This window comes from Mastomys coucha, unplaced genomic scaffold (assembly GCF_008632895.1).
Source record: "Mastomys coucha isolate ucsf_1 unplaced genomic scaffold, UCSF_Mcou_1 pScaffold7, whole genome shotgun sequence".
Lineage (NCBI taxonomy): Eukaryota > Metazoa > Chordata > Mammalia > Rodentia > Muridae > Mastomys > Mastomys coucha.
This window is the reverse complement of record NW_022196913.1, coordinates 76,267,252-76,282,062: the sequence shown is the minus strand read 5'-3', so window position 1 is coordinate 76,282,062 and position 14,811 is coordinate 76,267,252. Positions and strand designations below refer to the sequence as shown.

At 41.4% G+C, this 14,811-nt stretch overlaps 1 protein-coding gene across 3 annotated transcripts in view; it reads right to left on the bottom strand.

Annotated features, from left to right (window-relative positions):
• Grhl2 (grainyhead like transcription factor 2) overlaps positions 1 to 14,811 on the bottom strand; it is a 126,254-nt gene that overhangs the window by 80,327 nt on the left and 31,116 nt on the right. For all 3 annotated transcript variants that reach the window (XM_031358293.1, XM_031358292.1, XM_031358291.1), the window contains exons 3-4: positions 12,472 to 12,539; positions 7,426 to 7,813 (exon numbers count right to left, since the gene is read on the bottom strand). In XM_031358293.1, coding sequence (XP_031214153.1) covers positions 7,426 to 7,813; positions 12,472 to 12,539 — 456 coding nt within the window. The remainder of the gene's footprint in view (positions 1 to 7,425; positions 7,814 to 12,471; positions 12,540 to 14,811) is intronic.

Genomic DNA, 14,811 nt, shown 5'->3' with positions numbered 1-14,811 from the left:
CAACCCCCGATGCCAAGTGTGTATGGTTGGTCTGGTGCTGCTACATATTCAAATGTTAAATAATGGCCCCCAAGACCTACTGCTAACCCCACATGGGGAGATCCTTATATCTTAGGAACACCAGCTTTTATTGTATAAACTTTGCCCCTGGGCAGAAGAGAGGAAGGTGAAGCAAACGGTTCAGGATGAGGAGAAGAGGAACTGAGAGAAGGGTAGAGAAAGAGAAAGAGATCCCATAAAAACACAAAAATTGAAAAATATAATATTTAAGCCAAGGATCAGTTTAAGCCCATGGGGTAGGTAGATCATGAGTTCATGGCCATGAGGGCTGGCCTGATGGAGGAGGAGCGGCCCAGACAGAATATGGCAAGTGATATCTCGGGGAATACCACAGGGAAGTAGGCAAAATAGCATAGAAGGCTGCTATCTGCCCAACTCTGGTGCTTTTACGCTTATTGTAAACTGAAAGGTTTCTGTGTCTTTTATCTGGGAACAATATGGTCTGAAGCAGAGTAGAAACCCCTAATAGAGATCTAGACACATTTAGAAAGGAGCTGTAGTAAAGCCACAAAATAATATTAACCATGACACAGTGTGTGATTATTTTTCTTTAATCCTTGCTATGTATTTTTATAATCTTTTTTAAAACTAAGAGAAGCTGGGTGGTGGTGGTTCATGCCTTTGATTCCAGCACTCTGGAGGCAGAGGCAGGTGGATCTTGCTCTATGAGTTCAAGGCCAGCCTGGTCTACAGAACAGGTTCCAGGACAGTCAGAGCTGTTACAAGAAAAACCCTGTCTAAATAAATAAATAAACAAATAGTAAATAAGTAGTCCACTTAGAAAACATGGCACTCGTTTACATGGGGACTTGGTAGGCTGCATGAACACATGACTTAGGACTGAGAACTAGAATCCAAATGATTCATTGGAGTTTCTGATCACAGCTGTCAGGGCCAGCCACTCTTTGAGTATTACTTACAGCTTGATTAAAAAAAAAAAAAAAAAGGCCAGCAGCAGACACAGATCACTGTACCTCACCATGGTTTCATGCAAAACATCTACAGATTTTGAACTCATCTGGAGTCGGTAAAGAGTGTGTATGTGATAGTGGGTAAACAAACCACATGCAAGTGCAGGCCATGACCAGCCTCCTGTAAGTGCAGGCCATGACCAGCCAGCTCAAAACAACTCAATGGTATTTTAGAGGATTTTTCTTTTATAATGTTTTGGCTGTATATTTTTAATATTGTTTTAACCTTACTGATTCTTGGCTTAAATATTATAGTTTTCAATTTTTGTGTTTTTATGGGATCTCTTTCGCTTTCTTCATTCCCCTCATGTGTACATGTGTCTACATGTGTGTATGTGTGTTCATGTATGTATATGTGTGTCTACATGTGTGAATGTATATATATATGTACGTGTATGTGTGTCTACATATGTGTGTATGTGTGCATGTATGTGTCTACATGTGTGTATATGTGTGTCTACATGTATATATGTGTGGTATACATGTCCACATGCGTGTGTACATGTGTATATGTATGTGTCTACATGTGTATGTATTTCTTGTGCTTTTTCTTTAGATTTTTTTTTCCTCCCCTCTGTCTGTTTGCTTTTATTCTGTTTTATTTTATTTGCCTGATCCTTTTCTAAAGAGGAGAAGTCATGGTATTGGAGGAGTGGGGAGGTAGGGAGGATCCAGGAGGACCTGGGGGAGAGAAACAGTGATCAAAACATAGTATATGGGGCTAGAGAGATGGCTCAGAGGTTAAGAGCACTGACTGTTCTTCCAGAGGTCCTGGGTTCAATTCTTAGCTTACAACCATCTGTAATGGGATCCAATGCCCTCCTCTGGTGTGTCTGAAGACAGCTACAGTGCTCATATAAATAAAAATAAATCTAAAAAAAATAAAGAGCATACTATATAAAGAAAAAATCTATTTTCAGTTAAAATGTGTGATAATGTATATTTGACCCTTGCACATCAGCTATTTTTGTTTTGTTTCTTGGTTGGGGGAGTAGTGTTGTTGTTGTTGTTGTTGTTTGATTGATTTTCAAGACAGGGTTTCTCTGTATATCCCTGGCTGTACTCACTCTGTAGACCAGGCTGGCCTCAAACTCAAGAGATCCGCATGCCCTTGCCTCCAGAGTGCTCATACCAGCATAATTAAAATGACCGTTAGCATTCTAGTTTTGTTCTTGAGGTATGAGGCAGAGAAGATACCTGCCAAGAACAGTCCATAGGAGACAAGAATTCTTTATCTGTGGGAAAGTCAGACACAGCTAAACCATGTGATGCCTTTTCTACTCGCCTCCATTCAGTTTGATCATCTGCCCATTTATACTGAGCATTCATTCTCTTCACATCAGCTGGTGAGCCACATGTGATAGTTACTATATTAAATAAGTCCAGGGCTGAAGAGATAGCTCAGAGTTTGAGAGCAGTGACTGTTCTTCCAGAGGTCCTGAGTTTAATTCCCAGCAACCACATGGTAGCTCACAACCATCTGTAATGAGGTATGGTACCCTCTTCTGTTGTGCAGGCATACATGCAGGCAGAATACTGTGTATATAATAAATAAATCTTTTTTTAAGAAAAGAGCTTAAAAGCTTAACAAAAAATCAGAATAGGTCCCATTTTAGTTCAGAGAGAAGAGCGTTAATCATACTCATAAAAATAATAAACAAATTAATAGATAAATGAATAAATTAGATTCATTAATGGATGGATAGATAGATCGAGAGATAGACAGACAGACAGATAGATAGATAGATAGATAGATAGATAGATAGATAGATAGATAGATAGATGGATGGATGGATAGATGGATGGATGGATGGATAGATAGATCAATAGATATAGATAGATTAGATAGATAGATAGATAGATAGATAGATAGATAGATAGATAGATAGATGATACAATGATACACATGGCTAGGATACAGCTCACACTTGCATGTGCAGGGCCAAGTTCAATCCCCACTACAAACTGTTCTCATGGTGCTAGAGCAGTGTGTGACAGTCCATCACAACCAAGGTTTGGAACCCATGCTGTTTCCTGGCTTCTTAACATTGATACTTCCAGTGTAACACTAGCACGGCTGACATAAGAGAGGTAACATCCTTATCTGATTGCCATGTTCTCAACAGCACAGCTACCCATAGAAGCTGCAGCTCTTCTGAGCAGACACTCCTAGCCAGCCATGGTAGACTCATGCCACCTCCAGAGCAACAATTTTATTATGTTTTGACAAGATCCAACCCCACCCCCCATACTCTCCAATGACAAATGAACAAGGTCAACTCAGCCAGAGTCACAGACCTTTCTGTAGTTTACTGAAAAGAAGTACTGGTGTTTAGTCATGTTTTCCTTAATCAGCTTTTCTGGTGAACAACTTCACACTCATGCTCACGACCACCTGGCAAGAGATGGCTAGAGATCCTGGATCCATAGAGATCACAGGTTGCCCAACTCAAGTCACCTCAGCAGAAATACAATCTGCAAAGCAAACACCGTTTTCTCCAAGAGGAGAGAACAGCTGACTGGAGTGAGCAGAGCTTCCCTTTTGGCCTTCAGCAAGTTTGCTAACTCAAGGACTCCAAAATAAGCCCCCAGTACAATAGCTTCCTCTCATAACCTTCTTTATCTAAACCACGCTCATATCTGATAACATATCCCCCAAATAGTTTGACAGTGTCCTGGTCCTCATCCACACACCCTTCCATGACTAACAAACACATCTACACCCATGGCAATCCTCCCATGGAAAACCACAGACCTCCCATGGGATTGAATGATGGTTTCAGCTATTTGCTTTTCTCCAACATCACCCCGAGTACTTGGGGGTGAGTCAAGTATTCCACACTATCAGACTACAAGATCCTTTACTCCGTTTAAAAACTACAAAAGGTCGTTGTTGATCTTATGTGATGTCACATAAGAAGCAGAATGGCAGAATTTTTTTCCTTTTTATTACAAGGTCATTAAAAGTGTAGTTGTGAAACTACCAAATTTAAAGAAATATGATAGCCCCTAAGGGCAAATAATTTCTTAGCTCTGATTGCAATCACTCAGAGAATGTAGCAGGCAGTCATAAGCATCTGGTGCCAGCGGAGGGTGGTGAGGGTTACTAGTCACCTTTGAATAGCTTACTGCTGCTGGCCAACACGTTGTGTCTCTAGTCCTTACCTGAAAGATAAACAATATCCTATCCGAAGAGATAGATAAAGAACGCTAAGATTCTAAACAAACATTGGGTGGGTCACTGTCTTGTGCAGTAGAATTAATGAGACACTGAGTAAGACCACAAACTCTTCTCCAAAACTGAGAGGTGAGAGTCAAGGCATTGAAGGGGACACTGCCTACTGGATGCAATGACTAATATTAGTGCCCTTTCTGCCTTACCTTCCTCACTGAGAAAACACAGACAACAATCATGAAGAATGCTGCTGTTGTGGTGTGACAACTTGATCTCCAATACAGGAGTGTTGAGAGATGGCTCCCAAGGGCAGCCCTCAGGACCAAACTAACCTCCAGAACTGAGAGTAAATTTACCACTGCAAGGCAGAGGCTGTCGCAAAAGCAAACTAACCACATGTATGTAGTCATCTCTCACATGCATGTAGCCATCTATCACATGTATGCAGCCCATTCATCCTTCTGCCCAGTAACAACATAGCTAACCATCATCAGATGTGCCCTGTGGCTCTTGGGTGTTTCTGTCCCAGTGGTTCTGAACAGGAAGCCAGCTGAGGGCACTCAGCATCTACCAATGTTTCTTGCCTCTCCTTGGGAAACCAGCCGTCCCCCACGCCCTACTTTTACAGGCCCAGATAAGCTGAAAATCAAAAAAGCCACTGCGATTTATTTCTCCTCTGAGGCACTGCTCCTGAATGACATAAAACCACATGTTCATTGTCCATTCTAGGTCAAGAATCAGAGACACAGCCCACAAAGAGATCGTCAGTAGATATTCTATGAAGATTTCATAGCAAGTAAATGGACACAAGAATATCTTCTCAAAATCAATAAATAGAACTGAAATAACACCAGTATACATCAGTGTACAATGGGACCTGGAGCCTTGCTTGATACTATGAGATGGCTCAGCAGGTAGGGGCTGCCAAGTCTGACAAGCTGAGTCCAAGATCCACATGGTGAAAAGAAAGGAAGGACTCACAAAAGTTGTGCTCTGACTTCCATCTGCATGTGCACACAAGAATGTACATATACACATACATACCACAAAAATAATAATAATAATAATTAGACTGGGAAGTGGTGGTGTACACATTTAATCCAAGCAGTCGGATTTCTGTGAGTTTGAGGTTAGCCTAGTCTACAGAATGAGTTCCAGGACAGCTAGGAAGGGCTACACAGAGAAAGAGCCTATCTCAAAAACAAACAAACAAACAAACAAATGAAAAAAAAAAAAACAAAACCCACCATAATAAACTAATAATGCTAATAATGATAAAATAAACAAAAATTTATAGCCAGGTGTATGGGTGCATGCTTTTAATCCTAGCAATGGAGAAGCAGAGGCAGGTGGAGATCTCTGTGAATTTGAGGACAGTCTGGTCTACATATTGAGTTCCAGGACAGTCAGAGCTATATAGACCTATGTCTCCAAAAAATAAATAAATAAATTTAGAAAAAAAATTTAAAAATTACTTTTAAGTGGATCAGAAAACTGCATGTAAGGGAAGAAACTACTATGAAATGCACATTTTTAGAAATGCACATATAAGAAAATTGTGTTTAATCACACACATGAGAAAATTGTTAATATGTTGGTTTACACACACACACACACACACACACACACACATTGGGTTAGAAGAAAATCTTAACATTTAAAAGCATGAACTATAAAAGACAAATTTGGTTAGATCAGATTGATTTGCTTATGTTCCTATACTTTCCAAATGACCTAATTAAGAAAACAAAAGGACTCTGGGATTAAAAGCATATAGGTGATAAAGGCTTATGTTCATTCCTGTTACCTGAAGAATTATTTACAACTTCATAAAACAAACATAACTTGCCCAGAGACTTGAACAGACACTCCACATAAGATACAAGGAAAAGCGAATCACAGGAAACAACACACAGCCTCACAAGTTATCAGAGAAACTCGAACTGAAACCAGAATGGACACCAAATCGTCGCTAAGAGACCTGAGGCCAAGCAGGTTAATCATCCTACAAGTAAGGGCAAGGGTGTGGAAAACAGAAGTGACTGTCACGTCACGAATGAAGCTAACTCATAAATGCCGTATGCATGCACCTTGTAAGGCACACATAGGCCTCGTGGTCCAGGAGCCACAGATACTCACAAGAAATGAATGACTACACCCTATTAAAAAATACACCAGTCTGTTTAGAAAAGCATTAAGCATAATAACCCGAAACTGAAATCAAACAAATACCCACCGATTAATGGATTCTTAAATTGTGATATGCACTCACCTTGGAATACAGACCTGCAACTGAAAAACTGTTTACCCATAAGAAAAAAGCAAATAAACCCAAAACTATGATAAATGAAAGAAGACAATGTAAACTATTATATTCTGTTCGACTTACATGGAATTTTAAAGGAAGAAATATTATCTTGACAGTAAAATTCCTGATTGCCAGGAGTCAAGAGAAAAAGAGGACCTGAAGGTCAGAGAGGTTCATTTTAGGGTAAAAATTTTCTAGGAGGTGGTTTCCAACATTGACTGCCCAGACGTAAATAATTATCAAAATTCTACATTTATGCATTTAGAATTTGTGAATCTAAAACACATGGATAAGCAAAAGCACTTGTTGTGTGACATCTGTGGGCTTGAGAGCAATTTGACCTCTCGATCTGTTAGAAAGTACACACTAAATAAAAGCCCACTGGATGACGAATGCAACCTACTTCGGGGTCATCAGTCTACCAAAAGCTGCCAAAAGCTGCCAAGAGCTACACTGTTTTTACAAAAAGAATGGACATGCAACATTTCTAGCATCTACCATTTGGAAAGTTCAAAAAGGATCAGAGTTAAACCCTTTAAAACTGGAAGTTCCACATAAGCTTCTCCTAACACCTCATAAAAACTTAAAATATCCCCTTAAGAGACCAGACAGAGCCAGGCGATGGTGGCGCACACCTTTAATCCCAGCACTTGGGAGGCAGAGGCAGGCGGATTTCTGAGTTCGAGGCCAGCCTGATCTACAGAGTGAGTTCCAGGACAGCCAGGGCTACACAGAGAAACCCTGTCTTGAAAAACCAAAAAAATAGACCAGACAGAAATATTCCTCCACCTGTTTCAAAATACCAAATTACCATCAAAGCATTGAAAATAATGAGAGTAGATAAACTCAATTTCATCTAATCTCGTGAGTGGCAAGTGGAGATTGGCAGGGTGTCTGGGTTTGGGACTCACCTCCCCGTCCTTGAAGCTCTCGCTGTAGGTGCTGTCGGGTGTGCTGCGCTGGTCGTCCTTAAGATAGGAGCTGTGGCTGGCTATGGAGGGCAGATCATACTGGGTCTGTTCAAAGATAACCACCCGCTGCTCCTCGCCATCCGCACGGGGATAGTGCACCGGGGGAGCCATGAACACCGGCGTGAAATCCTCGGCTTTCACCACCGTGATGCCTGACACAGGGATGACGGCCGGGCTCTCGGTGATGGACACGCTGTACTGCTCGCGCTTCGAATTCTCCATGTGGTCTTGACTTAGGCAGAGGTTCACCGGGACAGTCTTCAGAACCTGCACTCTGTTCTCGCCTCCGCTCAAATTGATCTGGGCTTCACTGGTACCAAGGCAGTTTCTGTGTGTTCAGACCGGTGACGGAATAGAATTAAGAATAAAGCTCCACTTTAAAAACTGATAAAAACAGTGCAGGAGATGGAGAGAGCAGTTAAGAGCACACAGGCTGTTCTTCCAGAGGACACAGGTTCAATTCCCGGCACCGACAAGGCAGCTCATAACTGTCTGCAACTCCAGTTCAAGGGACTCCAACACCCTCCCACGGACTTGCAGGCAAAACATCAATGTACACAAAATAAAAATAAATAAATTATTTGAAACAAACAATGCAGGCAGCCATCCTGCATTCACAAGCAGGACTGAGAGGAACTTCGCAATTAGATGTCATGGATCTTTGTGCCATTATAACTAAGATAGTTCAGTATGTGTGTCCCTGGGTGGCATATTGAATGAAGTCTCAACCCTCTATGAAACAGACACGCTACTTTAAAAAAAAAAAAAAAGGAGGAAGGTGGTCCTAAACTTATCACTGACCTCTAACTTTCAGCTCTCAGGAGATAAAGCTGGGAGACTGAATATCGACATTGGCCAGTAAAACACAGGGAGGCGGGGTCCCCTAAGGACAAGGCTAAGTTATCAACAAGGCAGACACACCAGGAGGAAGAGTGGAAGGACTGGTCTAGATTAAAAGGGACTTTTAAAATTCTAACAACCAGGGGGCTAGAGAGATGGTTCAGTGGTTAAGAGCACTGACTGCTCTTCCAGAGGTCCTGAGTTCAATTCCCAGCGACCACATGGTGGCTCATAACTGTCTATACTGGGATTGATGCCCTCTTCTGGTACAAATACATAAAATAAATAAATCTTTTTAACAAACAAACAAAAAACCAAAAAACAAACAAACAAACAAAAAACTCTTAACAACCAGTCCTCATGCCATTAATACCAGCACTCAGGAGGCAGAGGTAGATGGAGCCTCAAGTTCAAGGCCTGCCTGGTCTGTGTAGGAAGTTCCAAGCCAGCCAGGGTTACACAGTGAAATGCTATCTAATCTTAAATATAGAATGCTAATACCTAAACATTATAGGTAGATATTGTAGGATACTATTTGGATCTTAACTTGAACAAACCAAAGTGATGTACGGGTGTTGTAATTTTTGAGGCAGCTGACTATAGACCATGAATTTGGCAATATTTAATATTGCTAATTTAGCTGTTGATACGGTTTTAAGTTTATATAATAAAATGTTCTTAGTGTTAGAGGTTCAAGTGAGAAGCAGAGGGGATAACTTGACAGTGGGATTCTTGTTTGCATTTTGTTGTGGGTTTTTGGGGTTTTTGTTGCCTTGTGGGTTTTGTTTTGCTTTGCTTTGTTTTTGAGAACAGGTTTCTCTGTGTAACAGTCCTGCTGTTCTGGAACTTGGTAGTAGACCAGACTGGTCTTGAACTCACAAAGATCAGCTTGCCTCTGCCTCCCAAGTGCTTCGACTAAAGGTGTATACCCAGCAACAATGAAATTATATTTTTAAAGATTTATTTATTTTATGTAAATGAGTAAACTGTAGCTGTCTTCAGACACACCAGAAGAGTGCATCGGATCCTATTACAGATGGTTGTGATCTACCATGTGGTTGCTGGGATTTGAACTCAGGGTCTTTGGAAGAGCAGTCAGTGCTCTTACCCACTGAGCCATCTCTCCAGCCCAACAGTGCGATTTTGAAGGTGGCTGAAGGGAACATAGCAGAGATCAAGGAAGACTACCAAAAGCCTATGGCCACCATACGCTACACGCAACAGAGGCTCCGTGCACTGCTCTCTGCACTTCTCATCTGGATAGGAAGTCTCAAAAGGAGGAAAGACCACCGTGGCAACTCATACTTGCAAACAGAGCAACTGGGAGGTTATGGGAGGACAACTCAAGTTTGAGGCCAGCCTGGGCTACTTACAGAATTCCAGGCTAACCTGGGCTATGGAGCGAGACCTTGTCTCAGCCAGAGAGAGGGATGATATGGCATAGTAATTTGAAAAGTTGGTAGGAAGGATGTTTTTCATTATTCTGTGAGATGAAATAAGAAATTATCAGTGTAAGATCTTCATCAACTGAGAAATAACAGTTTATGGATATTTCTGCACTTAATTATTTTAAGGTTTAAGGAACTGTTTAAGTGGGCTTAAGTAGAATGAGCTCATTAACTACTCCTGTGGTACAGAGAAGGAAAATGGTTTTGAAAGTTTTGGCAGGATATAATGAAATACTTCCATTTATATTAAAGAATTTCAGTAGCAATCAGGTAGTAAAAAGGAACTGTGAGGTTACTCTGTGTGTGTGTGTGTGTGTGTGTGTGTGTGTGTGTGTGTGTATGTGCACGCGTGCATATAAAGAGAATGATCTTACACTCAGTTAAGGTCGTGGGAGGAGGAACATTTGTGAATGGTTCTCAATAGAACAGAGAAGAGAAAGTGCATGCTTTTTATTGATCCTCATCTTTGTTGTGAACTTGAGTTTCTTTATGTAGCATGTGCTATTTGGGGTCAACTGGCATATTTCATTTCGAGAAACAAATGAATAAAATTAGTTTTCTCAAGAATTAAGCTGTCCCAGTTTCATTCCATAAAGAAAGAAATCCAACAGTCTCTCGCTTACTACCAAGCAAGAGCTGGTGATTTTTGCTTTGATTTCCCATCTAGAACTTCAAAGTGAAGCTTCAGAAAGACTGGGTCTACGTAAAGATACCTGGCCATCTGAGGCTTGCAAATCTGCCGCTTAAGACTCTGAAAGTCAACTCCCCAAAGAATGAAATCTATAGTCTATAAATATCATGGCTTTAAGCAATAAACTGTTCTTATTGTCATACAACAGAGTGGCTCACATGGAAGACACAGTGAGGAGTTAGACATTATGTTTTATGTGAATCCAACAAGCCAAGTGATGTCAACATTCAGACCACCCATTTGCATCAGTGTTTCATAAAGCCCACTGTTCTGAATACTTCATGGAATGTTAATAGATACTCCCTCAAAAAAGGAGTCCATTATAAAAGTAAGTGTTAAGAAACAAACAGGAAGAAAATCATGTTGCCATAACAGGACCACCTTAGTGGATCCAAACAAGACTAACACGGTAAAAGCCCTTGGGCATTCTTCCCTCTCTTTACTTGTACCTCAGGACTTCCCTAACCCATCTCATCCACGACCATCAATATCTGTGGATAGCATCCTGCAAGCTGGCTGTAAGTGGGTTCTTCTACTCAGACTGCTAAACACAGCAATTGCCTACTAGCCACCTGAGGCTCTTTACAGACAGTATTACTGGCTTTGCCAAAATATTCAAACTTCTCTTTAGTCTATTTCAGGCCAGATTCACTCATTCTCTACTTAATATAAAAATATGAATTCTAAGCAAAACACACAAGTCAAAATATCTTTCAGGGTTCTTATTATCAGATTAAAAAAAAGCAAACCTCACAGCTGCATATATCTAATCAAATTATTAGTATAAAAAATTCATAAATTCAGGAATCACACTGTATGGTGAACTACACTTCTAGAATAGAATCAACTTAAGGACTCGTTACCACAATTTCAAGACTACAACGCCCCCAAATGGGTAATTAGAAAGAACAAAGTGTAAATCTCCAGTAGGAACCCTTGTCCATCCCACTGCAAGGGCAGAGACTCAACAGGTGATCTGTGGGGCGACTGATAGCCGAGCTAAGCATTTCAGTCCCCTCTGGTCCTCTCGTTTCTTTCCATGATCCTATCCAGAAGAGAAGGGACACCCCAGTCGCTCCAGACCACAGAGCAAGCATGAAAGCCTGCTGAGACAGGATGGAGGAACAACCACAACTAAAAGGTGACAAGCTACATGTTCCAATGGGCTTCATCAGAAAAAAAGGTATGATCACCTCTCCCTCCCCTTTCAGTCTCAGTTCATCTGCGTCTTCTTGCCAGCCATCTTGTCAGGCAGATGATCTCCTAACATCTTGATGGTGCTAGCAGCTCCCCAGTCTCAACCTGCTGCCTCCCCGGGACTCAGAGCAATCACTCCCTGAAGGGCCAGACTGCAGGAAAGAGTGTGGGGCTGGGCAAAAAGCTGCATTCAGCAGCAGGCTCTTCCAGGCAATCACCTCTAGCTCCTGAGTTTTAACTGTCAGCTCTTCATCTGAGAGAACCTGCTGAAGACCCTCTGGAGCACAAGCATGCTTGGTCCAGGCTTCTAAGACAGAAGAAGTGAGGCTTTTTCTACCTCTTCTAAAAAAAACCAAACCTCCTGCTCAAGCTGTATTTTAAACTTAATTTTATGTGTATAAATGTTTTTGCCTGACCGCATGCACGTGTACCACCTGCATGTCTGGTCCCCTTGGAGATCTAAATAGGGTGACAGATCCCCTGAAACTGGAGTTAGGAAGGTTGTGAATCACCATGTGGGGACTAGGAATCAAGCCCAGATCATGACCAAAAGCAACTAAACCAGTAAACCACTCTTCAGGTTATGTTGCAGGTGGATAGTTTCTTGAGACAAGGTCTCTCTATGTAGCCCTGGCTGCTTGGAATTCAGTAAACAGATCAGGCTGGCTTGAAACCCACAGAGATCCACCTGCCTCTGCTTCCCAAGGACTGGCATCAAAGGCATATGCCATTGTACCTAGCTTCCTTTTTTCAAAACCCATAGAAAAGGTTTTTCTAGGAGGCAAACAGACTCACTCCCTCACATCATACCTTTTATCCTGGTCTTCTTGGCTGTCACTTGCTTTGCTCACAGACAGAAGTCTCTTGTCTCGAGGAACCTGAAAATCAATGGTAAACCATCAGACAGACTTACTAACCATGTGCAGATGGAGATACCAACACAGGCTAAGAAACTAATAGGAACTTTCTTTTTGAAGTAGAAGGTTATTGTCAGAAAATGGTTAAAAGGAACCAGAGGCAAAGCAGTGACCAGTGTAGGTTCGTGATCACCACGACTCTGCAGATCTAGAAGACTCTGCCGTGTGCTCATAGACCTAGAAATGGGTGAGAGAAAGAGCCAAGTGTATGGGGTGAAGATGGGCTTGAAAGGGAGCAACCCACTGGGAACATGGAGTAAGCTTTCTTTCTGGAGCTCAACACCAGGCTGATGAGGGGTTGGAGAAGACACTGGGCAGGGCCTGACAGTTCAGCTCCTGTGATACTGAGCATCTAAGAGGAGTGTTCCCTAACCATGCCCTAGGAAGTGTGCTTCCAGGCTTTCTGATGCAGTTCATTCTTAACCTTGATGCCAGTATGCCACCTGACGCATTATATTGAAAAGTCCTCCTGGGAGAGGGGAGACTCTACTACCTACAGATAAGTGGATTGGATTTGGTTGAGTATGTAGTTTGTTTGTTTGTTTTGAGTTTTTTGTTTTGTTTTTTGTTTTTTTGTTTTTGTTTTTGTTTTTTTGCATTTGCATTTGCTTTTGGACTTGTTTGTTTGTTTCTGGCTAACCTTGAAAAGTTTCTTCTGACCCAATACTCTCACTGTTTTGAGATAAATACACATGTAACAAACTTCCTTCTACTAAATTCCTCAAGGAATTCCTAAGGTCTCCATTCAGCCAAATATGTATGTACAAAAGCCGAGAAGCTTCAACTAGGGAAGCGGCAAAGGCAAGGCCAGAGTTGGAAAGCTAAAGTCTGAGCACCCATGCTCAAGTCTAAGCCGAAATGTGGGAGGTTGCATACACAGTCTATGGCTCTGCCAGCTTCCAAGGAGCTGCTCATTCATATTTCACAAATGACTCTCTGAAAGAGAACCATGAGGTTCCTGGTGGACAAAAAGAACCATTTCACATTTACTATGATAATCTGACAGCAAATGTCAGAATAATTTAACTTCCAAAGTTTATAGTTTAAAAAAGGAGAATTATCCTGTTTCATCAACCAGCAACTTTGAGAAAAGACATCTGTCCTCACAGTACAAGGTATAAGTAGGCAGAGACCTGAAAGAGGCCTCGGTGCGATCACTCGTACAAACCTACTGTTCAAATAAGACTAGTTCTTTTTGGTTTTTGTTTTTTGTTTTGTTTTTTGTTTTTGTTTTTTTGCTTTGTTTTGTTTTTCAAGACAGGGTTTCTCTGTGTAGCCCTGGCTGTTCTGGAACTCATTCTGTAGACCAGGATGGCCTCGAACTCAGAAACCCTCCTGCCTCTGCCTAATAAGACTAGTTTTAGCCAGGCTTGGTGGCAAACACTTTTAACCCCAACAGTTGGAAGGCAGAGGCGGGAGGATCTTTAAATTTTTGAAGCCAGTCTGGACTACATAGCAAGTTCCAGGACAGTCAGAGCTATGTAGAAGGACCGTGCCTCAGAACAAAACAAAACAAAACCAAGAACAACAACAACAAACCAAATAAAAAATAAAAGACTAGATCTTTTCTAAGGCACTAAAATGTTTCACACAAAAAGATAGCAAACCTCGCATGCAATGTAAGGAACCATATGACTTAGGAGACAGTTATTTAACAAGGAGGAAAAAGTAGATTTGGGTATAATGTCAGTTTTGTGTAAACTCTCTCTGTAATATTTGCATCTCCAAATATTACAGCCAGATTTGCACTTGAATCACAATGTCTACAAATGTATACAGAAGAGATAACACACCCAGTATGGAATGCAACTGCCCATATTCAGTTGCTCAATTATCCCCTGACCCTGAGGTAAGCCAAATATTTTCCTTTGTGAATTAATTACTAATTAATTGTGTCTCAGGTACACTTCTCTTTTTCACTAATGCAAGCCCAATATGCCACTAAAATCAAGTATTTAAAATTATGGCCATTTCACAACAACAACAAAGTCTATTTTAAAGAGCAACAGGACAAGGAGGTGGAGGTGGGATGGGGTGACAGAGTGGGGAAAGGGCTGGCACTGGCCTGGGAACCTCAGCCGAGTCCTAGAACCCACATCAAAGGCTGGATCCAGAAGCGCACATCTGTAATTCAGCATTCTCACTGTAAATCTGGGGTAGAAATGGGATAAGCAGCCAGAGACCTAAGGGCCAGCAAGACAGCACAAACACTAATCATACACACATACACACA